The sequence below is a fragment of the Mesoplodon mirus genome (genome assembly GCF_964341445.2).
Source record: "Mesoplodon mirus genome assembly, chromosome: 10".
Classification (NCBI taxonomy): domain Eukaryota; kingdom Metazoa; phylum Chordata; class Mammalia; order Artiodactyla; family Ziphiidae; genus Mesoplodon; species Mesoplodon mirus.
Window position 1 is genome coordinate 19022674 of NC_138986.1, and position 20823 is coordinate 19043496.

Sequence of the window (20823 nt, forward strand, 5' to 3'; positions counted from 1 at the left end):
TCATGATCACTCACTTGCCCCAACCTGGAAAAAAAAACAAAAACCAAACTTCTGGGAATAATTAGAAGTGAAGACTCTCTCTTAGCTGGAAAATACCAGTTTCAGGAAAATTCAAAGAACTTGGTAGAGAAAAGAGAAGTGGTAAGCAATGCTTTTGTGTTACCTCATTTCAGCTTCTTTTATTTTAGTTATACATTTATTTGGCATCGTTCAGCTTCTGCTTTCTTTAACAATAGCTAGAACTATGAGTAAGCAGTATCATTGGCTCTCGTTTCCGCATTTACTTCTGTCTTAAATTTTAATTTGATTATTCATCCCCTTGTTTTCTATATTGTGTTTAAGATTGCAGCTCATCATTACGATTCAAATAAACACTATTCTAAATAACCCAGTGGTTTGTCTATTCCAGTTCCCAATCTTTCTTTGTCTTCCTCATTTTTGCTAAGCACAAGAACAGAAACAGTATGCCTGGTGCACCCTTTCTGGACAGTCTGGTCAAAGAAAAATGTCTGTGTTTTTCTTTGCTTATGCCCAGGCAGGAGGTCTCCTCATGGACACCATCCAAGAATGCATGTGTGGCTGGCTTACCTTAATTTGACCCTTTAAGCAAGGCTCACTGCACACAGACCGTACCATTCCACTCTTGTTCATTTGGATTTTGTAATCATCAATGTTCAACACACCTTCATGCCAAGTTCCAACTTGTACATAGTCATAGCGATTAGCTTCAGTGTACTGCAGATTCATGATATCATACCTACAAAGAAAACATGTGTGTCTTAGAGAATATGGACATGATGTAGAAACCAAAGGAATTTGGTAAATAGGTAATAATAGAGAGGAGAAAGAGAAAAGTTAGAATCATCCCATGTCCTAATGCCAGCTACTGTCAATATTTTAGTTTATTTAGTTATGTATCCTCTGATTTTCCAAAATGTGTATTCCATTCTTCAGTCTCTGTTTGTGTATCATCTATATTCATTAAAGAATATATTATTCTTGTACTTTTCTCTCTGCTTATTCTCAAAAAAATTCTATATGTGCTGAGTCAATCACCATAACCTTCAAATCATTATTCACTAGATTATTCTCTAATCAAGTAAAAATTCTTCAGAACACTAATTTTTAGCTTAAGTACTTTTACTCCAAATTCCTTTTTCACATTCAGTTGCCATTTTAATTACACTGGATTAAAAGAGGTGAGTTTTACCAAGTCTGGAACTTATTTTAGGTGCTAATAGAGCCCAAAATCTGAGAAATGCACCTTTAATTAGCAGGGTGTTTGGGACTTAACATCTTGAGCCTTGACATTTAAACTGGTCTCTTCCTTGATCAGGACAAACATTTCTGAATCCAAGTAATTGGTGTCAGTTATTTCAGTTATTTCAAATGCTGCAACGCTGCACAATGGTAAAATCTACATTTAGAAATCTTCACTGTAGCCAGAGTGTGTTCTGGGGACCAGATACGTCACTTCCCAGTGTGGACAGTGGAGAGCATCTTCCAATTTGGTGGAAAAAACACAGCATTTGACATTAGAATGTATAAGCTGGAATCTCTTTCCTAATGTTTTAATAGTAGATTATACTACTTAGGAATGTCACTAAAGTCTGTAAGGCTCATGGGGTTCTTGTGGGAATTTACTAACATAAGGTTGTTCGCAGTTGGGAGAAATACATATGTAAGGCAATGTCACTATATCATTCACGTTAGTAGCACTATTAATGCGCTAAAATACTCTGGTTAGTTCCATACTATAAGAAAATGAGAACATCTTTGTGTTGTCATAGTCATTTATCTCTCGGTTACTGACAGTTCTCTGGTATTCTTCAATCTTCTTTCCATGTTGCTATTTACTCCAAGGAAACTATAACTCAAGTGGCAGTTGCACAAAAATGGATGCCTGACTCTCCCTCAGTGGCTCTGCAAAGTGGGGTTCTTTCCTGTAGTACCTGTGCATTCTTCACTCTCCTGCACTAGAATATGAGGCAATATCTCTTACTCTTTGTGCATGACCCAAAGAAATAGATGGCAATTAACTAACACATATTCCTCTTCCTCAGCTCTCTTCCTCCTCTCCCTAATATCCCTACCTAACCCATCTTGGAATTCTTTCCCTCTAACCCTGATACAGACTCAGAATCCTCCTCAGCCCAGCACTCCAGGAAGCTACTACCAATCAACCTTAGCTGGCATCTGAAACCTATTGGCCATATCTGGCCTAGTTCTTTAGGTAAACAACTAATATATTTTAATAGCTTCGCTGCCTGTTCTTAATGTGCAAATGCATCCTGTCACCCACAGGATGGCTAGTGGCTTCTCCACAATCAGATTCTGGCAATTTCTATAAATAGCAGCTCCCTAAAGGAAAAGGGGACTCTCGGGGCATAAAGGAAGTCTTTCCCCTACTTTTCCAGGTGAACAAAACTTACGTGGAGTGAGAAGAGAGAATGGTGCAACTGGAGTGCGTTATTCACCTCTCTGCTTTCTGATTTTTGGTTAATAGAGGGTCCTCATTCCTCTGGTTGCTGAGACAAACCAGAATGTTCTCAGAGTAACTCCCTGAGTGGTATCCACGTGGGTATTAACTGTGGGCTGGCGGCTCGCATTCATCTTGCTGATCAAGGACACTAATCTACACCTCCAATATCTTCCCATTGTAAAGTCCTTATGGTTACAGAGCCTGCTGTGAGTGTTTGGTATGAGTAATTCCCTTTTTCATTTCCTTTAATCTTTATGTTTTACTCCATATTACATTGTTAAATCTCCTTACATACTTTCAATGCAGGCTTAGGTGTAATGCTAGCTTTAGAATATCTTTTTCCTATAAATCAGTTTCCTAAGACTTTTATTTCAACTTCCTCATTTCAAAAGGAGAAATCAGTTCACGCTTAATTAGCATTTAGGAACTGAAAAATTCACAATATTTTGGTATGAAAACATACTTTTAAAAAGTCCCAAAAGCTGGAGAAAAAAAATGCTTGAAGATACCAAGGGAAAAAATACTGACTTACTAAAAAGAGTCCTTCCCCAGTGCTGTGTGTATTAATGAACACTGCTCTTTTCTCTTGACCCCAGAGTCCCTTCTCGCACGTTGGCGGTTATTTGGAATATCCTCATGCTGTGAATTACAACTTTACAGCATCCTTTCAATGCATTCAATCTATGTTACATGATGATTAACTAAGATAATTACAAGAGGGACCAAAAGCCTGAATGACGGTGTGACAGGAGATAGAAACAGAGGGAGGTGGTTGAAATAGAAATTGAATACAGATGAAGCTGACCAATTTCAAGCCTGTGGAAATGATCCTTGAAAAGGGACCCAGGGGAAAACTCTTGATTTAAATATGTAATTAAAGATGAAGGAGAAACAAGCTAAAATTGTGGTATATTTTGGATAGTTTACAAATAGAGAGAGGAGGAGGAAACTCATGTCTACACTGTGTGGGAAATGCATCTGGCTCTGTCCTAGGCATATTGTGTATCTTATAGAATCATGAAGGAAGGTTTCCATTCCAAATCCAATCCTTGATAGAACCCGGTTTCCAGTAGGACCCAGGATTACAACCACGGGTTTAAAGGGGGGCGGGGTGGGGGCGGTCAGTGCTCTGAATCACTTTTTCCTCTGGTACCATTTCTTAAGGTGCTCAGCTCCTGGAAGCTTTCTACACGCCCAGGCCCTGCATCATTCCATCCTTCCCACTCTCATTTTCATCTAAAGCTGCTCCCACCTCACTGGCAGCTTGGAAGGAATCTGATAAATTCATCGCTTTAATTGCTGAGTATTACTTATAGCATTTATCCTTCCTGGAGCTGTTGGATTTTGACAGGGAGAATCCACTTAGGCCCCTCAAGGCACTCTCTAAACGTAGAACTTTAAGCTTACATGAAAGGAAGAGATACGTGAAGAATTATGTAGGGTCAAATAGTCTCTTCCAGTACATTTGAAATGACATTAAGAAAGTTGCCAGCAACTTTGCCTAATTTTAGGATTAGCTAAAAGGCAGCACGATGTGGCAAAAAGATTACAAGTGTCAGATTCGGACTGCACTGCCTCTACCAGCTACTCTCTGCGTGACGTTAGGTGAGTTTCTTAGTTTCTCTGACACTCAGTTTTATCATCTGTAAAAGAAGATAATGATATGCCTGTAGCGATGAGGATTAAATGATTTGATGATCTGTTTTATCACAACGTATGCTTTTCTAAAATCTCTCATTTTGCAAAATTATGTACTGAAAGATAACAGGGCTTAGGGGAAAAAAAAAAGATTGTGGGCACACTGTGCAGTAGCCAGACTGAGGGCCTTTTTTCTTTCCTGTTGCAGGTTTTAATTTTTATCCCACTATTCTGATCATCTGTTGCCTAAGAAAATTCCTATGAAAGAACACAACTACTGTTTATACTGATATCATTCTCTGCATACAAATTACATATGAGCTAACTGGTACTATAAAAGCAAGTGTTGCAGAAGAGACTGTATATAAAATGACTTGGGAAAAATATATATAGTTAGTTAGATTTAATTTTCCTTTGCTTCTTGATTAATTCTTTGGAAGCCATAGAGACTCAATACCAGACAGAAAATTCTTTTCTTTCTTTTCCAAGAAACATGTTAGCAGGAACATAAGTTTACCTGAAAAAAATGGATACATATGTAAGACTTGGTTCTTGTCATATATTAAGTTCTTTAAGCAGGAACAATTTAAAATATTCCACAACCAGTATAGTATTGGGACTAATCAGTTAGAAGGAGGCTGACCTGATGTTGGCAGTGCCAGGGAGGATCCTGTTGGTCAGATGTAATCTCCTTAGTACCTTGGGTTTGCAGGGAGGTCCTAGGCATTCTAAGGGAAGACCAGGGATGATAGCTGTATGTGTGTGTGGGGAGGTAGGGGCGTGGCACTGGTAGGATGCAGGATTGTGGGTATTTACCAATAAGAAGTTCTTCAACGTTTTATAATGTAATTTCCATCTAACATTAGCCCTTTCTTTTTAGCTATCTTGTTGCGTCTATCCTCGTTTGCATCCATCCTCGTGGCACCCAGAAACCATGGAACCAAAGGGAGCCAGAGTATCCATCTGTCTGGCTCAAAGAGGATCACAGGGTTATTTAGATCCATTATGGAAAAGACTGCTTTACCTTCCAGGAGCGTCCCCTTTCTCATCAAACCACACCTCTTCTCCAGACACACCGATGAACGTGGACTTGATGAGGAAGTCCAGGAGTTTGCTGCCATCGATGGGCTTCATGGCATCACAGAGGCCCACATGGCCAGGGCAGAGGGCATGGTGCATGTTCTGTAGCCCATGTGCCATGGCATAGATGGCGTTGATGACAAACCCCATCTTACTGTCCTGGACATAGTTTTCTTCTAAGCTTTCATTGCCTGTAACATAAAAACAGATCACTACCAAGGTTGCAGTAATGAAGTCTAAACCTGCATGTTTAATTCTCAAATGCTTTTCAGGGCTCTCAGAAGAAGGGAAAGCCAAACCTACCTGTTCAAGCTTTGTATTTGTGACTATCTCTGCTGTAGTCTATCTGAAAATAGTTTATTCAATTTTATTTTCTGAATTCAATAACAGCTTTATAACATATAAAACAAACGCCACAGAGGTGAAAATAAAGAACTTTCACATATTGCAGGGAAATCCTTAAGGAGCAATGAAAATAGCTCTTATTTCCTCTGGGTTCACAAAGACTTATATTAAAAGTCTCCCTATATCACAGTCCTGGAAAAGCATTTTTTATATCCTTTGTGACAATCCACAGTCCATTGTAAATCAGTTTGTGCATTATCTAAACCCCAATATTTTCTCTTGATGATTCCACTAATTTTATCATCTCTAGAACCAAAAAAACCTAGAGTAAAAAGAAGAGCTAGGTAGTATGAATTTCTTCTTCTGTATGGTTGGTGGTACAGAAATATTTGAATAAGATTTGCTAATTATTAGAAACTCAGGTAAAATGTTTCTTGATGGAAGAGTCATACTACACATTTAATCTAAACCTTTAGCTTTACCTGTGAATTTCAAATACTCCGCAATCATTTCCACCTATGTCACAGGTGACAGCCTAAATAGGTCACTGAATCCTAAGGTGTCTGGGCTGGAGAATAACAGAGTATCTTAGGAACTTAGAGAGCTTGAAGTACTTAGAAGAAATGGTAAAGAGTTTTGACTCTGACGTTGAGCTTGAGACGAAATAAGACATTTACAAAGAGTTCTATTTAAGGCTAATCTATTTAGGTATAGTTGAAAATGTAAAAAAGGTACATGTGCATCTACCCTAAGAATGAGATACAAAATACCCAGGCCAGGTTGAAGGGGGAACAAATTCAATTTTAACTCATCTTCCAGTGTTGCTTAATAAGAGCTTGTTAAAAGTGTGATTTGCTAAAGTAATATTTTCCTAATTGAAAGAACACTTCCCAAGAGGAAATAGGAGTAAGAGAGGCAGAAGGGGCATTTTAAAATCAAACTGCACAGAACAAGTCTAGAAGGTTATGTAAAGCAGAAAGCAAACATCCTCCTCGAAAAAACTGCAAAGTCATTGAAATAAGGTAATTTATGTCTGCCACCCAGAACCCCTGGGTCTTAAATATTAGTTTGCTTTCCCTCTTTTTTATATTGGGATATAAAAGAGATAAATTAATGCCATCGGTCTGATAAGTTTTAAATGAGCCTTTAAATACAGCCCGAAACTCCCAAGTGCTGGAGCTAAATGTTAAAGCTGTTAGAATTAGAGAAATTACCAGGAGTTAAAGAAGAAAAAATATAGACAAAAATTGGATGGCAAAATAACCTTCAATGCAGCAGTAACTGAAAGGGTTCTAGCAGCTACTTAAACGGTTCTACTAAAACCATTTACTTGAAGTAGCAGCTATTAAAGTCAACCCAAGGAGCAAACTGTCAAAAAATATGCGTTTTTTTCTCTGTTAGGGACAAACTTTATGACCACTGAGTCTGCTGTTTTGTTTTTGTTTTGATAAACGCTACTAAAGATGTATTATATATTTTAAAAATTATTTTGGTGTCCCCAGTACAAATTTCTTAAGCTGTCTTGTCTAGTGGATGCCTTATTCATCAACATTGGGAATGTAACTGGTCTTGGATTTCTTTGAGATCAATGTTTTCCTTTTGATCCTTATTTAGGACTATTATATAACTTATTGTCCAAACTGGGCTACTTTTGTGAGTGACGTGAGTAATAATTATTCCAGAAACACCAGTGTAATTAAGGCAAACTGGTCAAATGGTGACGTGTTTCTTGAGCCATGCTGACTTCCAACTGTACCTATTTACTGATGTTATGAGTAAGATATGTGTGTATATATGTATATATATATGAAAAATATATAAAAGAACACATGTAAATATATATACATTCATGTATACATATGTATATTTATTGATACCTATTCGATAAACAATTAGTGGAATATTCTTCTTAATTTAAACTAATTTTACATTTGTCTTATTTTAATGGGAAATATACACATTAATAGTAATACTGGCTACTATTTTTTGTGTTTATTATATAAAATACTCAAATAATGCTATCATGATAATCCTGCCAAAGGGACATGAATCCCACCATTTATAAGTGAGGAAAGGGCAATGGTATCAAAATGCCCCCTTGATACTTGTTCTTTCTGTAAGTTGGCAGAAACGTGGGTGTAGATATAGAAGTCTACAGAGGAGACACTTTTCTGGCGACTGAGGACAGGGCATCCTTCTGTGCACCAGTATCATTTTCAAGCTTTTTGAGGTCTTCTCCCTGGGATTGTTCCAAATGTGCACAGCTGTCTCTCTGACTAGAAGTACTAGCACTCAATCTATTAACTGCAAATTAAGACAAAGAAGCTCATCCTGTCAGTATTTATCATACAGAAAACCAGGAGGCTAGGCATATGTTTTCAGGGAATATTTGTGACTCAAACCCTTTTCCAAATAAACACAAACAGCTTGTGTGTTTGTGTAAATCTAAAGTGACACATGCACTTCCCTACCCTGCCAGTCCCCTGGGCCTGCACATGAAGGGGATGTTACCTCCCATCAGTAAGAAGTCTCTCTTCAGCTACTACCCCAATTCATGATGAACTAGCATTTGGGAAGGTGTGACAGAGTTAGAAAATCACCTGGCCTTTACAGGACCATTTTCTTTGCCATAGCAACAGTCCCAGATGATGCTGCAAGAATTTATCATCAAATAAACAGAATAAGATACAGGTGTTCCTTCTGCCCAAAGATCCTATATTTTCATGACCAGCGAATAGAGGCTCCAAACTAATATTATTGTCACTTGGTGGGAAGGTGAAAAACTCTCTAATTCCCTGGGGTTTAGTGCCTTTTTAATAACACTAGTCTCAGAGTTATTAGTAAGAAGGGGATTTTATAATTCATTTTCTGTGGTGCATTAACCATTACAGGCCACTAGGGTATCACTAAACTACTACATTTTCTAATATTCTAAATGGAATCAAATAATTGTAGTTGACTGTGTTTATTTACCTTCAAAAGAATACCTGCCTAACTACTTCACAGCAGATTGTGAAAATAGCTACCTTGATTCTAAATAGTAATCTTGTTCTTATTGCAAAACACAAGGGCTATAAATTGCTGCCTGAGTATGGCAGCACACAGAGCCTCCATGAGGGTAGAAACAGACAGTGTACCTTCTGAAAACAGGAAATCCACGGCGGTGGGGAGAAGGGCTGGCAATTCCATCTGCTGCCATTTAGGATGGCTATTCAGCAGAGTGGTATAGCAGAAAGAAAGAGCTCGGGACTAGGCACTTAAACACCTGGGACCTAGTGAAATGGAGCAGGACCCTGTGGGGCTCTCCTGGCTATGAATTCTTTCCATGTCCCCAGTTTCTTGTTTGAAAGAAATAGGCTTCATTCAGCCTCCTTGAATTTCCCTGAGTTCCAAAGTGCAGACTCAAACAGTTGCTTATCGGGGAAAGGAGGGAATGCAAAAACAAAGGAGGAGCAGTCAAGAAACATTAGTGCAAATAAATAAGATCGTCTATACCAATTTTTTCAGATTCCACATATATGCGTTAATATACGATATTTGTTTTTCTCTTTCAGACTTACTTCACTCTGTATGACAGTCTCTAGGTCCATCCATGTCTCTACAAAATTTACAAAGCAGAAATAGAGACACAGACGTAGAGATCAAAAGTATGGATACCGAGGGGCAAGGGGGTGTGTGGGATGAATTGGGAGATTGGGATTGACATATATACACTATTGATACTATGTATAAAATAGATAACTAATGAGAACCTACTGTATAACACAGGGAACTCTACTCAGTGCTCTGTGGTGACCTAAATGAGAAGGAAATCCAAAAAAGAGGGGATATATGTATACATATAGCTGATTCACTTGTTGTACAGTATAAACTAACACAATATTGTAAAGCAACTATACTCCAATAAATTTTTTCTAAAGTTAAAAAAAAAAGAAACAATAGTGCAGCCATGGGGCAGGGTCCTGGTTCCTCCTTAAGGGATATACATAACAATATCTTCCAGTTCTTCTGCAGGCAGACCCTCACCCAGGTAGAGGACGGTAACTTCAGGCTGAGAACAAGATTCCTGGAACACTGCCCTGTAACCTCACCACCAACCAAACAGAAGAAAATCACACACCCTGTAGCCCTCATCCCAAATTTTGCCTATAAAAACTTCTCCCCACCAAACCAGTGGGGAGTTCTGGTTTTTCTTGAGCATGAGCCACCTGTTCTCCTTGCTCAGCCCTGCAATAAACCTTTCTCAGCTCCAAACTGACTTTTCAGTTTGTTTGGCCTCACTGTGCATTGGGCACATGAACTTGCAGTCAGTAACACTAGAGGCAGTTCTGCTATAATATATCAACAATACATATCCAACTAGTCATGGAACTTGGACAAGGGTCTAGACCTCCTTGAGTCTCAGTTTCCTAATGTAAAAAATATCACAAGTAGATCAGATTATCTTTCTGAAGATGTCTTTCCCCCTCTAAAGTTGCTTCTCCAATTCCACACTTATTGGTACTTAGCAAAGTCCTTTACATATACTATCTTTTTTTAATTCTTACAAAACTGTATGAGTTTTGTTCTATTATGACCATTTTACAAATGAGAAGATTAAAGCACAGATAATTGAAATCATGATTGGGGAGAAATGTTCTCCTTTCCCTTTCCCTTCTATTAATGCTTCTTTGTGAAGAGATTCTTACATAGTACCACCTCAGGCCTCTTGTCTTACTCAATGGGAAGAGTGGAGTGATCCATCTTTTTGCAGGATTGAGAAAAAGAAACTGGGCATGCTTAGCTCAGCCCCTTTCTCTCTCATCTGGAGGCCTGCACTTTACAATTCTCAAAGGTTCTGGTTGGTTCTCCAGACTTTGGTAAATGTGGGCTGTAGTCGACAGTTGTGCCAGTAGGTTAGACAGGTTAATCTAGTATTGAAAAGTGTATTGTGGTCACATATCTGATCCATGTCCCTATTCCAGTTGGTTGTGCTTTTTTTGTTGTTGTTGTTTGTTTGTCAGTTAGTTTTTTCTGTTAACTTTTAAAAACTTCTTCACTGAGGTATAACTCACATATGGTGCAGAAATCTTTACTGTACATTATAATATTAATAAATGTTTATTAATTTATTAATAAATGTTTATTAATTTATTGATAAATGTTTACATATGTACATACCCATGTAACTGCTCCCCATATCATGATATAGAGCATTTACAGAGGCTTCCATTTGTTCAGAGCTTCCTTAATTTACCCCAGCAATGTTTTGTGATTTTTCACTATGCAGATATTAGGTATTTGATTTTTATGGTACTACTACAATTGGTGTACTTGAACATTTTTTAAATTATTTGTTGCTAGTGTAGAGAAATGCTATTGATATCTGTGTTTCAGCCTCGTATCCTGCAAGCTTTCCAAATTTACTTATTATTTCTAATTTCTTATAAATTCTTTTGAGCTTTCTATGTATGCAATCATATTATTAATAAAACATATCTTACATTTTATCTCCATCTGTTTCACTCCTGGGTCTACTCCTTAGTTGGGTTCAAATTTGGGAAGGAAATACATTGGCTGTGCCACTGAAATCCCAGGGGTTCTGAATTGAAGTTCACACAGCTAACAAGGACAGAGGCAGTGGCCTCCAGAGCTGGACCCGATCCCTGCCATGTGGCACTATGCATACAGTAGCAGCCCTGCCCAACTGCTGGAGCAGTTCTATAACAGACAATGAGACATCAGTTAGGAAAAACAATTAGTTTGATGTATATTAGTTCTGAATTTTTAGTAATATCATCTCAGTTTGAATGTCCAAAGTGGAAAAACGTGGAAAATAAATTGAAAGAATGTTGAACTCCAGTAGAGTACTTTTGTTGATGCCTATTCTTTCTATTTAATTAGTACAACCTTACCGCTATGCATGTAGGTCTAGTTATGTTGCCTTTTAAAATCTAGACTCTCAGCATTAAATTCAAAATACAAAGAAACAAAACAAGCATTCTTTTATCTCATCATAACAAGGAAATGTTTTGGGAGACATTAGTAAATATAACTGTCCCTGGAGAAAACATTCTTCTGGTTTCTTGGTTTTTGTAGCTCTCCACTGCTTCTTTTTAACTGAGAGCATTATATATTCAATACATAATTTGATACAATCTCCATTCAGATCTAAATAGAAAGAACTGTAATTGTTTTATATTGTTAACGTATCAAGCAAAGAAAATGAAATTCATGTTACTTTAAATGACCTGAGTATCAGATTAATTGAGAGAAAATGAATCAGGTCATTTTTAAAATAATGACCTCAAAGGACTAAAGTGCTGGCAAGTTTTCCTGAAGGCCCGGCTATTAAATTTTCCTTATGATTTTCCAGGAAGAATTTGTGGTAAGATTCACAACAGTCCAACCTTGTTCATGCTCAAGTTTAAAATCTTTGAAGTCTTTTTTTTCCCTCTGAATCTATACTTTCCTCTTTCCTTAAAAATTTTCTCAGCTCACATCACAGAAAAATATGACCCTTCCATTATTTTCTATCCAGTTTATTAAAATGTAAATTAACTCCTATGTAGGATAGAAAAGAAGAAAGTAAGGATCATTTACTTGAGCGTGTGTTATTAGCTGAATTTCTATTGCTTAAACCCACCTGGTTTTAACATATGTGAACAATACAGACATTTTTCTAAATACATCATCACAATCTATTGTTAAAGAGAGAAATCCCCCAGTTATATGACACACACACAGCCGGCTCCCAGCAAATTGCTGATAATGTATGGTAAGCTTTCAATTCCCTGAAAATACAACTGCATTTTAGCTAATTCATATTTCAAAAAATTATAGTGTTATGTGAAAAACAAATGAGGACAAGCCCTGGAGAGTTTAAGTGATACTGAGGATTAGTCAGTAACATTCAGTTGAACTGTGGGGCTCTTTGTTTCTCTACAGAGAGAAAATAAGGGCAGCTTCTCATGTGCCTTTGTCTTTATTGATCTGGCACAAAACAGTGTCATGGAGTTATAAACCACTCCCCACAGGTCTGCAATAAGCATTTGGCAGGTAATCATAGAGAAGGAATATGTTACAGAGAGCTGGCTGCTTTAGCCAACGTGGGAAGTTAGGGTGTTGTTAAAATTCATCAGGAACCAACTCCTGTCTCAACAACCTGCTGGGTCAGAATCCTTGCCAAGCCTATTCATCTTGGTCTCTTCTAAATGCTAAGGAGGCATATCTATGCTCATAGCTCCACTTCTACTTATTTATGGGTGATAGGAAACATGCTTTCTTTTACAAATGTAAGGTAGTTCCATGATTTAATGCTATTATGGTCCATTTCAAGTTCCCTTTTGTAGTATCTCTAGTTTCATGCTTCAGTGTTTAGATTGAGCTAATAAGTCAGAGAGGAGTTTGCAGAAATATAAGACCTATTTGTGAAAAATCTACTTATCTCTGACCTATTAGAGTCTACCAGCATCTTCTGATAACCAATATAGGCTCCTGTTTATTACAAAACAAAACCTTAAAAGTTATATGGTGTCAGTATTGCAAATCCACTTTTATGACTGACTTCTGATTAATACAGTACAGTATTTATAACTTGACAAAATGCTGTACCATTAAAAGAGTCTACTTTGGGATATATTAAGTATATCCTATCTTTCAGCCTTTTTCCTGGAATTCATATGCCAAGTGATAAAATGGAAACTTGGAATAGAAGCTTTCCATGTTCTGCACAGGATTAAACACAGGTTTAAATACAGGCCATAAGGTTTATTACCATGCCCGCATCACCTAAGAATGAGATATACTGTGGATTTTCATGTAAGGTTCATTTCTGCAGGGCACTGTTAGTTGATATTTTACACTGATATTTTATGTAGACTTAACAGCTCATGTAGACCAAAACGCTATCTGTCCCAATGTTGGCTGGGATTTCTTGAATGACGTATTGCCTTTTATGTGGTGTCTCCCAACAGCATCTCTTGAAAGAATGAAATTTGGAATTTCTAAGAGCCGAATAGGAACTCATGGCTAGTGAGACTTCAATCAATATCTGTCACAGAAATTAAAAGAGTAGCTCCTAAGATTAACGTTGTTAAGCACATACAGGCAAAAAGCTCTGAACAGGGTCTATTGCTAAAACACATACAGGGTTCAGACCTTATGCAAATCTGCTTGGATATATCAATCACTCTGCTCAGGTTGTGAAGGGCATACTTACAGAAACAAGAATGTCAAAAACAGATTCATTAAGAACGACTCCTTGAGAGGTCACAGGGCTGATCCAAATCTATTAAAATTACATTCAGGAGTGGAATATAAGCTCTATATTCTAACTGGTAAAGTTGTTTATCATAGGGTATGGGTAAACAATGCTGAAATAGCTCTACACATATACCAAGCTTGAAAAAATAAATGAATAGGGAAATCCCTCGTGGTCCAGTGGTTAGGAGTCTGAGCTTCCACTGCTGGGGGCCTGTGTTTTATCCCTGGTTGCAGAACTAAGATCCCACAAGCTGCGAGGCCAAAAAAACAAAAAGCAAAACAGAAAAAATGAATAAATGGATGACAGATGATAGAATCCAAGTTTATCACAGTTGGAGTGGGGAAGGTTACTGATAAGCAAAGGGGAAAAGCTAGAATAAACCATGTGGTACTGGAATCAAGGTAAAGGCATAAGTATGAATTTAAATTTAGCTTTATAATATAGAAATAATCATACATATGTTTATATGTGGGTTGATATATATTTATATACCTCCCAACTCTGCCCACTGAAGCAAAAACACCCCAATCATAATGAGCATGCCTAATGCCCAGATCTCGGATTCTAACACCATTCTCTAATAAAAAGGATCAGAATTCCTTTGGAGAAATAACCAGTTGTAGGGCTGGGAGAGGAAGTATAAAAGATGAGCCTAAAACATCTTGTAGTGCCAGAAAATAAGGAAGTTGCTTAAAAAATAAAACAATAGAGAGATGTCAAAAGAACACTAAAATCAAATAAAAGACATCCCAATGGCCTAAGCTGAGACAATTTGAGCAAGAAAATCAATAATATAGTATTGGATTATAAGCCAAAGTATAAAATATAAATACTCTTGAGTCCAACTGATATAAATAAAGAATTAAATTAAAAAATTAATGGGGAAGAGACAAATCTCCTGTACAGAAGAATTCTAAATAATTTATGTGGCGAATCTGCCCTCAAGAAGGTGGAGCATAATTCCACACCCTTTAAGTGTGGGATGCACTTAGTGATTTGCTTTCAAAGAGTACAGTACAAAAAAAAAAAAAAAGATAGAAACAGAAACTTAATAAATGCTTCATTAGCCAGTGATCAATGTTGACATTATCAATGTGATAGGGTGTACTCTCGTACATTGTGTTGAGAAAGACACTTCACCTCTGGGGTCTTCCTCCCAAAACTCATAATCTCAGTCTGACTATGAGAAATACGTTTGCCAAACTCAAATTTAGTGACACTCTACAAAATGCCTGATCAGTACTCCTAAAAACTGTCAAGGTCATCAAAAACAAGGGAAATTTGAGAATTATCACAGCTGAGAGGAGCCAAAGAGACATGAAAAATAAATATAATGTGATACCCTGGATGAGATCCTGGAACAGAAAAAGGCAAACTGATGAAATAAGAAAAAAAAAATATGGAGTTTCGTTAATAGTAATGCACCTATGTTGGCTCATTAATTGTGGCAAATGTAGCATAGTAATATGAGATGCTAACAACAGGGGAAACTGAGTGCAGGGTATTTGAGAACTCTCTGATATACTCTGCAACTTTTATTGAAAACTCTTCTAAAATACAAACATTATTTTTTAAAAATATACAAACATTAACATCCAAACTGGACTAGTGTCAGGTAACAAGAGGTAACATGATTGAATGCTTGTTATGTGACAGGAACTTAATCAGGTGCTTTACATATAATATCTATTCACCTCACGATGACTTATTAAATGGGTGATATTACTATGCCCAGCTTACTAATGGAAAATCCAAGGACTTGTCCAAGATCACACAGCTGGACAGTGGTGGTGACTAGCCTGACACCCAGCTGACTCTAGACCTCTCACTCTTAAGTACTATGTTGCCCTGTCTTTTGCTCAGTTGTAACCCAAGAGTGACATTCCACTCAGCAGGCTCATGGACAGATTGCATTTGATGTTATATTAATAAATGTTCAGGTGTGCAGAATGAAACTTGCCCCTGATTGTAGATTATATATAATCTATAAAGAGAACATCCACACATTTCATCACATGGTGAGGTTGTCATGATTTATTTCACATGGATGATATTCATATAGAGGCAGAATTTTTTTTGCATGACTTTTTCCTATAGATGCTCCATTCAACACTCCATAGAGAAGGCTAAATCCAACAGATAAAAATCATTTGGGAGGAAACCCATCACTAAGAATCAATATTCTAGATTCTATGACCCTCAGCCACAAGAAATGATTAACTGATTCCCCAGGGTTTTATCTGAGGTTCCAGACTGCTGCAGGGTCAATTCTTCTGGGCATAAATGTAGTCCATGCGTTTAAAAAGTTGAAAGTAAATCTTCTTCTAAGGGGAAATACCCACAGAAAGTTAACTGAAGAATCTAATTAAACAAGTGGCCCTTGAGGCAGGCATACAGTCTTGGTTGGTAATATCAGTTTGGAAGCCACAACATAAGAATAGACTTTGAGGAAGCTCCAAAGTATCACAAGGAACTGTCTCAAGCAACACACACGCTCAGTGCCTGTAGTTAACCTAGTCTGCTAACTTAGACTGCTGGGGTCAAATCTTTGCAAACTGACTTTGCTCAAGCTTATCAAAACACACTCATCAAAAATGCACTTGAGGATTTCCTTGGTGGTGCAGTCGATAAGAATCCTCCTGCCAATGCAGGGGACACAGGTGCGATCCCTGGTCCGGGAAGATCCCACAAGCCCCGGAGCAACTAAGCCCGTGCGCCACAACTACTGAGACTGTGCTCTACAGCCCACAAGCCACAACTACTGAGCTCGCATGCCACAACTACTGAAGCCCCCACGTGCCTAGAGCCCACGATCCACAACAAGAGAAGCCACCACAATAAGAAGCCCACGCACCACAACGAAGAGTAGCCCCTGCTTGCTGCAACTAGAGAAAGCCTGTGCATAGCAATGAAGACACAACACAGCCAAAAATAAAAATCAAATTTAAAAAAAATGTGCACTTGAGAACATGTGGAATTTAGCATCTCTTAGACAGTGTTTCTGTTGACTATGCAACTTAGTGCTTTCTAGGATGCCGGGTGTTATACCCTACTTGGATGATGCCTCAATCATGGGATTCAGTCCTACTGAAATAATTGAACAACATATCAGGATTTTTCCCTGGTGGTTTCAACTTATTCTTAGATGAGGATATGAGACAAACACAGATGGGGTCAAGATGATTCTTCATCTACGCTTGTGTACAAGTGAACACAAGTGCACTTGTTCATTTTTGTACTCAGATTGAACTTTTTCTAGTGTAATAAAGACAATTAACTTCAATTAGGATGTGGAATTTAGATAAAATATGTGTGCCTCCCCACCTTTCAATGTATCTACCTGATTCTCAAACACCCATAAAAGAGTAGCCAACTCTAGAAAGAAGAAAGAGTGCAGAGAACTTGGCACCCACTAACCACTAAGGTTCAAAACTCAGATAGCAGAATTGACGGATGGGGTTAGTGACAGCCAAGGCTAGATTGAAGGAACAAACAATAGATACCTGTAACTCATTGTAAAGGTAGAAGAAATCTAGGCTGATTTATACCAAAGCCTGTGTTATTTGACGGCAATTCTGGTTCTGGGTGTAAAATTCAGTGATAGCAGAACTCTTTATTACCATGTGTTTATGCATACGTGTGTGTGTGTATGTTTGCACATGCTTTGGATTAAACAGCTGTATGTGTGTATTCAAAGCATGGTACTATTTTAAGGCCTGATATTTTGCAGCATTCTTCAAATGAACTTAACATAGAAAGAGGAAGCTTCCTACTTAACACAGGGCATGCTGAGCTGTCACAGCATTCTGAGTGGGCTTAGAGATGTGGCATTGGTACCCCTGCACTGATTTCTTATGCAGCTAGGAAGAAAAAGGTGGCAGCAGAGGTGAATTCTACCCTTAACTAGAGATAAGAAGGCCAAAACAGAGATTAGTTTGTTGAGAAATGAGCACTGGAACCAGGGCATGTATATTCACCCTGTAGGCGATCAGAAATATATGGGAAGAGAAAACCAAGGAAGAGATTGATCAGGATGACACTGCCACATTGATCAAATATGACAGCTTCTTTTAGTGATGAGGTCAACAGGAAAACCATTAAAATCATCTTGTCTATGAACACTTGGCATTGACTTTTCAGTCATGCCCCTTGAAAGCTCACAGAACTCTAAAGTAAAGGCAGCAATGATTTCTCTGCCTCCACAACTGCTGAATCAGAATCCCAACAGCTACTCACACAGACAGGAAAGCATAAAAATTCATTGGTGGATTTTTTCAAGTTATATTGGTCCAGGGGGAAAAGGATTATTTTGTGTACCAAGGGATATTCTTGTTTACTGGTGAGTTTCTATTTGTCTGGCTTCCTGAATGTGAAGGAGATACAAGCTTTAGAAGTCCAGATCATCTTGTGATGCAAAGAACAAGGATGTCTGAGAGCCATTTTGCTGCAAGAAATCCACCATAAAACATCCCCGATTCCTATTGAAAATTGCAAAACCACCATCATCTTGTCAGAATAGACTCTACCTGCAATGAAATCATACCTTGCTCGTTTTCATGCAATAACAAGAGTTAGACAATTGTCATCTACATGATCTCAATTGTTCTCATAGTGAATTACTGACAGCTCAGGAATGGGATCATGATCTAACTGAGGCTTATTTATTATTGATGGAGACTAGGATACATTTAAGAACACTCAAAAGGAAACCTGATATGATGACTACAAGCTATTACTTGAAATGACTGAATACAAACTAATACAAATGAAGTGTCTATTTAACATATTAGTCAAATTAGGAGCTCTTAACCTCTGTAGGAATAAAATAACAAGCTGTGTATAAACGGAACACAAAATGAAGGGGGGAAGTTCAGGCAATTATTTCAGTCTGAAGCAGTAAATGAGAAAGTTCTTCAAATCTCTTAAAAGGTAGAACCAAATTCATGTTCCATATTTAAGCTTGTGGACTGAGTGCTGTTGGCAGAGACCTGTTCAAGGCACATACACATTTGGTTCTCTGATGGGATGAAGAGGAATGAAGATGTCAGTACCTGGAATAATAGGGATTTTTAATAGCTTTTAGAATAAAATTAAAATGAGAATGCCAGCTCATTCCTTTAGGTTATTTAACAGAATAAGAATTTAATACTGCGGTGATTGCATTCTCACTTTGAAAATCGCTCACTCAGCCATCTATGGCGCATGTTCCAACTGTCAACCTCTATGTGTATATTTTAAAGAGTCAAAATGTGTGGGTCCAACTCCAAGATAGAAATTGAGGAAAGAAATCAATCACTGTGGAATTATAGGGAAGCTTCATGCAGGAGGTGGACATAAGACTGCTCTTAAATAACGGTAAGACACAGAGTAAAGAAAAGAGAAGGAAGCAGGGGCTTCCTATGCAGCAGAAACATTGATAGGGGTGCGGACACCAACTGTGGATGAGCCAGTAAATATCCACACATTTATTAACTTAGTTCATAAAGACGGCAATAATAACAGCTATTATTCATTGAACTTTAAATACCCAGTAGAGAGTTTTAGACTGAAGCCATAAGCCAAAGGAAGTTCCTATAATCTTTCAGCATTGAAGGCTCAGGCTTCTTCCTGGCACTATCACTCCTTTTCAGGACTCATCTCCTAGATGGTTGTCCAGACATCAGTGACTATTTTAAACATGCATGAACTCATGAGTTTTACTCTAAGTCATAGACACCCATGAGGTTTGGAGGAAGACAGGCAAACTAAGCAGGCAAAGAAAGCAAAGTTAATGCTTTCCAAGCCCAAGTTGGGGCTTGGGCCCCAAATAAACTTCAGAATTTAAACAGGCAGGGACAGGCCACATAGAAGTCTTGTTACTCCTAAGCTTGTCAGACGCAAGTACTTTCAACCCTGCTCCATCTCTTTCATGTCCACTCAACCCCAGACTTTTCTGTTCTCCAAACCTCCAAACTTTGAGCTTGGGTTCTATCACCATTGAAAAAATCAACTTATAGCATACCTGACAGAGGTCAGTAAAATGAGGCTGTTACCTTCCATGATAAAAACATACCAGCAATTGGTTAAATAAACTGTCGTACATCCAGACAATGGAATATTAGTCCATGCTAAAGAGAGAGAACTATCATGGCATAAAAAGACATGAAGAAAACTTAAATGCACATTATTAAGTAAAGGAAAGCCAATCTGAAAAGACTACATACTACATGATTCCAACATGTGACATTCTGGAAAAGGCAAAACTATGGAAACAGTAAAAATATCAGTGGTTGCCACAGTCTGGGGATGGGGGCCGGTGAGATGAATAGGAATAGACAAGTCATAATATGTTTGTCCAAACCCACAGAATTTACACCACGAAGAGTAAGTCCTCATGTAAACTAGGGACTTTGGGTGATTACGATGTGTCATAGGTTCATAAATTATAACAAATTTACTACTTTAGTGAGGGATGTTGATCATGGGGGAGGCCATGCATGGGGCAGGGAGTATATGGGAAATCTCTGTACCTTCCTCTCAATTTTGCTGTGAACTTAAAACTACTCTAAAAAAATAAAGTGCTTAAAAATATATAAACTAGCACTTAACTAATATTTGATCTCTTAAGGGTTAGAAATAAAGGAAGTTTTTACTTTTCTTGTTTGTACACAAATGTTTGTATGATTGCATATCTGATCATTTTCTTGGTATAAATTCTTTGCAGTAAAATTGCTCACTCAAGATGTTTCTTTTGACTCTTGATGCATATTGAAAATTTTTCCACCAAAAAACTGTACCATTTATTCTATCATCAGCTGCATATTTGAGTGTCCATTTTAACATATCCTGAACAACGCTGCCTACTACCATTTTGTAAAATAATTGACAGTTTGATAGATGCAAAATTATTCCTTCTGTTTTCTTTGGTTGCTAAGGGGGAGTAAACCTTTTTAATTATTTTGAATTGTGTATTCCTAATTCCTCATTATTTTAAGTTTAAATAATGATATTTATTGTAATATTTTCAAGTAGTTATAATTTTTTCACTTTTGTG

The 20823-nt window shown here is 37.6% G+C and overlaps 1 protein-coding gene across 2 annotated transcripts in view; it reads right to left on the reverse strand.

Annotated features, from left to right (window-relative positions):
- Window positions 1-20823, reverse strand: part of GRM1 (glutamate metabotropic receptor 1) — a gene marked incomplete at both ends in the record, with an annotated part of 356568 nt that overhangs the window by 59168 nt on the left and 276577 nt on the right. For both annotated transcript variants that reach the window (XM_082633883.1, XM_082633884.1), the window contains 2 exons: window positions 589-757; window positions 5145-5391. In XM_082633883.1, the coding sequence (XP_082490009.1) occupies window positions 589-757; window positions 5145-5391 (416 nt within the window). The remainder of the gene's footprint in view (window positions 1-588; window positions 758-5144; window positions 5392-20823) is intronic.